Here is an 8160-nt window from a genome sequence, read left to right on the forward strand (position 1 = left end):
CCCCGATCTTTCTCCCTTCACCAGACTCCGCACGCTGTCGTGGAGAGCCGGAAAGGGGTCCCTTACCTAGTTGGTAAGAGGACACAAACTCCTTTACCCAGAAGTCTGTGCCCGGCACATCCGCGCTGCGCCAATGACAGTCCGGAAGACGGGCGTTTCCTGCCGCCCTTGCCGGCAGAGGCGGGACTTCCGGCGTCGCGGCCGTGACGTCTTCTGCTTGCGCCAAGGCTGTCGGGAGTGGCTCAGGAGGTTGGCTGGGAGGCGTTGCTGGGGTCCGCCTTACACGCGGCTCTTCGGAAGCGAACGGGGAAGGACAGTAGAAAGGATAAGCTCTCCCTCCGCGTCGGTATTAGGATCCATGGTCCCCGTCGTGTTACGGGCCGCCTTGCGCGGAGGTGCTGGCCGGGGCTGTGCTCTTTCCGAGGCCTTCGCACCCGCCCTCCGTCCTCGTCCGCTTCCGGAGGCGGCACCCTGAGCCTGAGCGCCTTTTTACAAGTGGGAGCCTGGGGCTCTGAGTGCGACAGTCGTCCCGAGGCCACTCCGCCCAGTGTGGGGTGGGGGTTCGGCTGCTCCCGCAGAGCCCGCTCCAGTCGCCAGTTTCTCGACCCGGTTCTGCTCAGAGGATTCCATGGCGGCCGCGACGCCTATGGACCGGGCTCAGGTGAGTGGAGGGTCCCTCAAGCCCTCACCGCTTCAGGTGTAGGGGATGGTGTGTTCTAGAGCTTTCAGCACTTCACCTTCATCGCCCCCTTCTCTTGAGTATAAAGGCGGTGAAGGGCGGTCCTTGACGGTGGATATGTGGCGAGGTTCCCATTCCCAGTGTTGACGGGGTGAGGCGTGAAATGGCTTCCAAGGCCCAGGAGCCAACTGGTACGAACACTTGGAGGTGAGAATGAATTAGGAGTGTTCAGGAAACCGCAGGTTTATGTTATGTTTGGTGAGAATAGAGAGCAGGCAGTCAGGAATCAGGCCTAGAATGGCAGCCTGAGGAGCTGGGCCTCTTTTCTGGTGGTGGCGGGAGCCATGGAAAGTTTGTAACAAAGAAGGGAGGTGATCTGACATAGGTGTTAACAGGCTTTCTCTTGTAGCAGAGTGGAAAGATTGGGGAAGCCTGAGGGTGGGCAGGGAGACCAGGATGGAGTCTACAGCAATAGTCCAGGTGAGTGTTGATGGTGGGTGTACCAGAGTGGTGGCAGTGGACGTTAGAGAGGTGTATGGATTTTGTATGTTTTTAAACTAGGGTCGTTGGAGATTTTCTGATGAGACATAGTGAGATTCTGGGACTCTTCACCTGCCCTGCCCCCTGCACTTGAGTCTGGGGGCTTTAACGGAGGGGTCCTTTCTAGCCCAGCATCCTAAATTTAGATCGAGAGTTATATGAAGAGGTTCCTGCTTCTTGCAGCCAATAGGATGAGGACTGGAAGAGTGTATTAGACCCAGGAACAGCATGTGTAAATGCTTGGAGGTAAGGTTGAGTTGGGAGTCCTTAGGCACCTGGGTGGCAGTGGTGCCTGTCATAAAGACATATGAGTACTTCCTGGATACTGTATGCAGAGTGGCTTCAGGAGTGGAGGTTGCCTTGGAGGTGCATATGGTGTGGATCAGAAGGTTGTCAGTGTTAATGAGGTGTGGTCCCGATATTACGAAGGTGGTTCAGAGTGATGTACATGTTCGGAGGAGTGTGGACTGATGGCCTCAAAGTTGTGCCTGGGAGGCATGTTCTGGAGGATGCCAGCCGGAGAGTGTTTGGTGCCCCTCATGCAAGGCCCATAGCTTCCATAATATATTAATATATCTGCTCAGATGCCTGGTTCTGTTCTGGGCTGCACACAGCAATCAGAGAGACAAGAGAGAGCAGGTAATAGTGGTGTTAAGGTCTAGTATCGCCTCTGAATTGGGCAGCTGGGGAGGATAGGGACCAGGGGGTGGGTAGGTTAATGGGTAGACTGGGAAGTCCTGTTGTCTGTGAGCTCAACTGTCCCCTTCGTGGCAGGGCTGTGTGACCTTTGAGGATGTACTTGTGTACTTCTCCCGGGAGGAGTGGGAGCTCCTTGAGGAAGTTCAGAGACTCCTGTACCGTGATGTGATGCTGGAGAACTTTGCACTTGTGGCCTCGCTGGGTAAGTCCCTGTTTCAGTTATCTATTGGTACATGGCAAATTACTCCAAAAGTTAGTGACTTAAAACAATTAAAATGCGTTATGTAACTTTCAGTGTATCAGGAACCTCGCTCATCACAGCTTACCTGGGTGCTTTTGGCTCAGGGTCTCTCATGAGGTTTCAGTCAAGCTGTCAGCCAAAGCTGTGTTCTCATCTGAAGGCCATTCTCGGGAAGAATCCACTTACAAACTCACTCATGTTTTGTGTTTCCAAGATGTAATTTCTTGCGGCTTTGTTGAACTGTGAGCGTTAGTTCCTCACTGGCTGTTGGTCAGAGGCCTCCCTCGGTTCCTTGTCATGGTGGCCTTTCTGTAGTGCACCTCATAACGTGGAAAGTGCCTTCTCTGAGCAAGTGTGCAAGAGAGAACGTCCAGGATGATGGCTGGTCTTTTTCTAACCTGACCTGTAGAAAATGATCCCATCATAGAAATGGGTCAATCAGTCCAGCCTATGGTCAAGGGAAGCGGCCTACACAGGGGTGGAAATACTGGGAGGTAGGCATTCTTGGGGACCATCGGAGAGGCTGCCTTCCACAGGCCCTCATGCCTGCTCCAGTGTCCTTGGGGTTTGCTTTCTCCCCACTTCCCTTGGGGCAGCTCTTTCAGTCCAGCCAAATCAGTGACTATTCTCCTTCCCTTCTTTGTTTCCCTGAGTAGGTACTGTGGGTGCCAAGGCTGGGCCGTGTGTGGTGTCCCCTCCCTCGCTGAGCAGTCCTGACACCTGTGCCCCAAACCTTTCAGGATTGGGTTAGGAGTTCAGGGCTCTTTCAGTCTGCTTCACAGATTCTGTCTGGCTTGGGCACTTCCATGTCCATAATGCCTCTGTGTCCATGTTCTGCCCCTATCTTCTGGCTGAGATTTCCTGGTGCATGACTATGCCAGGAATTGTAGGTACTGACATGGTCACTGCTTGTGGAAGACACAGGGATGTTCCGCCGAATCCTCCTTCGGGTTTTTTTGTCTTTTTTTTTTTTAACATTTTCTATTTTTTGTGGGATGGGTCTTTCTAGGTCACTCATCTGCTCTATGTTTTGTTTTGTTTTTTCTTGCAGTATAGTTAATTCATAATGTTGTGTTAGTTTCCCCTATGTTTTGTTTTGTTTTTTTTACAACCTCCATCTTCCAGATCCCATGTAGTTGCCCAGGTGGAGAGGGGCAGGAAGCCCCGGGTGCCTGACAGGGAGCCCTGACTCCAGCCACAGTGAGAGAGGCCATAGAGGGCCTTGCCCTGCTGCATGGGAGCTGAAAGAGAGCCATCTTAGGGCTGAGTTCACATCATACTGAACATGCTTTGTGTTCACCAGTGTTTTCTTGCCAAGGCACATAGCAGTACCTCACTTCTCCCTTTCCTTCCCCATTCTTGGCACTTGACGTTTCTCTTCTGTCTTCCATCCCTTTGTTGTTTCCCCACCTCTCTGGCCTCTGTGTTTCTCACTCATTCTCCTCTTCTCCGTCCATATTGCTCTGCAACATTGGCTACTATAATGTGTCATGAGTTGTGCACATATCTGTATGTAGTCCTTAAGAACCAGCTACTTACTTGCAATCAGATTTTCCTGGGCTTGGACACAGCCTTCTGCACAGAGCTCACCTGACACCAGCAGCTGAGGCCCTGCTGAAACCCTTTTGTAGAGGAGTGAGTTGGAGACCTTGCCTTTACTTCTGGTACTGTCCACCATCATTGTGTCTTAACCCAGCATTAGAGTTCCTCCATACTGTGACGTTTAGAGGCCCAGGACTGACAATGGATGCTTCCTCACCCTGATCCTGGCTCCCTCATCCTGCCAAAAGCCAGTGGACTCATTCATTGGTGTGTCACACACGCATATGTGATGGAGTTGCTGCTTCCCACCAAAGTCAACATGTCCTTCACTAGCATTTCTTTGCTTTCAGGTTGTTGGTGTGAATCAGACAATGAGGAGGCCCCTTCTGAGCAGAGCATTTTTGTAGGAGTATCAGAGGTCAGGACTCCTGAGTCATGTCCATTTATCCAGAAAGCCCACCCATGTGAGATATGTGACCCACTCTTGAAAGACATTTTGCACCTGGCTGAACACCAGAGATCATGCCCTGCACAGAAACAGTACACATGTGACCCCTGTGGGCGAGGATTCCTGTTCAGTGAAAACTTTTATCAGCCTCAGAAGCAATATAGTGGGAAGAATCCCATCAGAAGGGATGATGATGGGGCCTCCCTTGTGAAGAGCTGTGCTGTCCACATGTTAGGGAGACCTTTTACTTGCAGAGAGGAAGGGATGGACTTACCAGATAGCTCTGGCCTCTTCCAGCACCAAAGTACTCACAATGGAATGAGTCCATGCAGAAGGGCTGAGTTCATGGAGCCCTTTCCACAAAGCTCCAGACTCAGGCGACACCAGGGAGACCATGATGAACTGATGCTTCTCAATTGCAGTGACAATGGGAAAGCCTTCCTGAACACCTTCACTCTCCTTGACAACCAGATAACTCAGGCTGAAGTGCAAGCTTTTAGGTGCCTACCATGTGGAGATCTGTCCAAGGAGAAATCGGCTCTTATTCATCACAATAAAATTCATAGTGGAGAAATTTCACATGTGTGTAAGGAGTGTAGAAAGGCCTTCATTCACCTGTCTCACCTAAAAACCCACCAGAAGTTTCACACTGGAAAACGACAGTATACATGCAGTGAATGTGGAAAAGCTTACAGCAGAAGCTCGCACCTTGTTCAGCACCAAAGAATTCACACTGGAGAAAGGCCTTATGAGTGTGGCGAATGTGGAAAAGCTTTTAGCCGCAAAAACACGCTTGTTCAGCACCAGAGAGTTCACACTGGAGAAAGGTCTTATGACTGCAGTGAATGTGGAAAAGCCTACAGCAGAAGCTCCCACCTTGTGCAGCACCAGAGAGTTCACACTGGAGAAAGGCCTTATGAGTGCAGTGAATGTGGGAAATTCTTTAGCCAAAGCTCTCACCTTATTGAGCACTGGAGAATTCACACTGGGGCAAGGCCTTATGAGTGCATAGAATGTGGAAAATTCTTTAGCCATAACTCCAGCCTCATTAAACATAGGAGAGTCCACACAGGAGCAAGGTCTTATTTGTGTGGCAAATGTGGGAAGGCTTTTGGCTGCAAAGACACACTTGTTCAGCACCAGATAATTCACACTGGAGCAAGGCCGTATGAGTGCAGCGAGTGTGGAAAGGCCTTCAGCCGTAAAGACACACTAGTACAGCACCAGAAAATCCACACTGGAGAAAGGCCTTATGAGTGTAGCAAATGTGGAAAATTCTTTAGCCATAGCTACAACCTCATTGTGCATCAGAGAATTCACACTGGAGCGAAGCCTTTTGAGTGCAGTGAATGTGGGAAATGCTTTAGCCACAACTCCAGCCTCATTCTACACCAGAGGGTTCACAGTGGGGCAAGGCCTTATGTGTGTAGTGAATGTGGGAAAGCCTACATTAGTAGCTCCCACCTTGTTCAGCACAAGAAAGTCCACACTGGAGCGAGGCCTTATGAGTGCAGTGAATGTGGGAAATTCTTTAGCCGCAACTCTAGCCTCATCCTTCACCAGAGGGTTCACACTGGAGAGAAGCCTTACATGTGCAGTGAATGTGGGAAAGCCTATAGCAGAAACTCCCATCTTGTTCGGCACCAGAAAGTTCACACTGGCGAAGGGCCTCATGAATGCAACATCTTTGGTGGCCCTTTAGCTGCATCTGTTACACTTGTTTAGCAGCCAGAAAGTTCATACTAGAGAAAGGCCTTATGAATGCAGAAAATGTGCTGTATTCTTGTTCAAGGTATTAGGACTCACACCAGAGAAGAGCTCTGTGAGTGCCCTTTGTGAGGGAGCCAGCAGGTCAACCTTGTACAATTGTACGTCCACCCTGGGGAGACTCCCAACAAGTACCACATAGGTGAGAAGCTCTCATGAGGTGCATTGCACTTCCTCAACTGTCCAGGGCTCTTGACAGTTATATCACTGCCAGTGCCTGTGGTGGAAGCCATCTCATTGGTGTTAAGTTTCCACAGTGTCTGTCAGTTACTCCAATATGCTCAGGAAAGGTGGAGCCCTGTGCTGTCTCTCCTGATCCCTCTAGGGGATTGGGAATGTTCTGAGTGTATTGAAGATCCTCATTTCCTTCCCCATGACGGGGTTCTGAGTGACCATGATCTGTCTCTGGCCGAAAGGATCTGAACTGGAATCTGCTGGTGATAACCAGATAAGATTTCCTTGACAATGTTGACTGTAACATGATAGCTGTGACTTATTTATCCTGCTTTCAAGTCACCCAACTTTGGAACTCCCTGCCCCATGCTACTCTGGTTTGTGCAGTGATAAAGGCCTGCTGTGGCAGTTTTTACTCTTGGGAGGTCAGTTCATTGTGTCTAATGAATTGAGAAAAAATTGGGTTTCGCCAGCCTGAAGGGAGGAACACCTTTTGTTGGCACCAACTTTATGTGTCTCAGAAGGAACAGTAGGATGGCAGAGAACACCTCTCAGTCTAGTTTGGCCTAGTTTGCATTGTTGCCCAAGGCTTGCTAGAAAAGACTGAAGAGCTTTGTGCACCTAATCCTGTGGCTTAGAAGTCAGGATTTCCTGTGAGCCCAGAGTTCATTCTGAGGAGGGCACAGTTGGTGTGGAAATCTCCAGTGCTTGTGGAAGCAACATGAATTGGGTCCTTTGTTCCTAGGGAATGTCCCATATTCCCCATCACTTTTGAGGGATTTCTGTCTCCTGGACCTGTACAGGAGCCAATCCTTGATGTCCAGAATCCCATAGGCAAGTATCATTGACTGGAAGGCTTTAGCCTTTTAGGGCAATATGGGAATCATAGTTGGTATAGAAACGCTGAGATAATGGAGTGGGGATGACTGTGGCTAGTGAGAGGATGTGTGCCTATTCTAACGGAGGTATCTGTAAATGTCCATGTGATTTTGGCTGTATGGCATGAATGGTACAGAAATTCTAAGGACCTTCAGATATCTGAGTCTCCTGTGGCCAGTGCACTGTCACAGTAGATAATCTAAAGGTTTGCAGATTTCTGTACCTCCCTCGACTGTTGATGTTATGGCCATCACAGGCACAGGTAGGAACCCCAGCACTGACAAAAGGGAGATCCAGGGATCGGGCTTGTCTGACCCAGCCAACATTCCTAGTGACAGTAATGGATGTGGACTTCATTGCTCTCCAGTTTTTGCTGATATTGAGGAAGGGCTTATCCCCCTAAATTGTGGGGAGAGGGATATGGTTGAACCAGAACAGTTGCCAGATGTGACTTTCCAAGAGGAATGGTAAATATGGATTTTTATGGGGAACATTGAGTTCTTAACATCTTTATTGAGGTATTGTGACATGAAATAAAATGAATATATGTAAAGTGTAAAACGTGTTATGTTTCACCATGTGTGTATATACTGATGAGACCACACAACCAAGATAATGGAGATATCCCACACAACCTAAATATTCCTTGTGTCCCTTTATAATCCTTTCCTTCCAGTCCTTTCTAACCCCCTTTCTCACAATTCACAAGTAATAGCAAGCACTTTCTAGTATTTCATATAAACAGAATCCTATGGTATATAGTTTCTGGGAAGTGGGACTCTGGCATTTTTCACTAACTATAACTATTTTGAGATTAATCCATCTTGTTGCATGTATCAGTTGTTCGTTTGTATTGTTGAGAATTATTCCATTGTATAGATATACCACATTTGTTTTTTATCTATTCACCTGTTAGTGGATGTTTGGGTTGTTTCCAATTTTTGTCTGTTACAAATAAAGCTCCAATGAAGATTTGTGTATAAGGTATTACTGAATAACGTTCCATTGTATGGCTATACCACAGTTTGTTTATCCATTCACTGACTGAGGGACATCTTGATTGCTTCCAAGTTTTGGCACTTATCAATAAACCTGCATTATGCATTGTGTGTAGGTTTTGTGTGGGTATAAGTTTTCAGTTTGTTTGGGTTCAAGCCAAGGAGCATGATTTACTGGGTCATATAGTAAGAG

General features: G+C 48.5%; 1 protein-coding gene across 1 annotated transcript; it reads left to right on the forward strand.

Annotated features, from left to right (window-relative positions):
- The first annotated feature begins 194 nt into the window (after window positions 1-194).
- Window positions 195-7941, forward strand: LOC116743519 (zinc finger protein 304-like). Its single transcript, XM_032612039.1, has 3 exons — window positions 195-661; window positions 1994-2120; window positions 4052-7941. Exons 1-3 carry the CDS (start codon window positions 629-631, stop codon window positions 5872-5874), a joined length of 1983 nt encoding a protein of 660 aa, XP_032467930.1. The 5' UTR covers window positions 195-628; the 3' UTR covers window positions 5875-7941.
- Window positions 7942-8160: the final 219 nt, after the last annotated feature.

Source organism: Phocoena sinus, chromosome 19 (assembly GCF_008692025.1).
Source record: "Phocoena sinus isolate mPhoSin1 chromosome 19, mPhoSin1.pri, whole genome shotgun sequence".
Taxonomy (NCBI): domain Eukaryota; kingdom Metazoa; phylum Chordata; class Mammalia; order Artiodactyla; family Phocoenidae; genus Phocoena; species Phocoena sinus.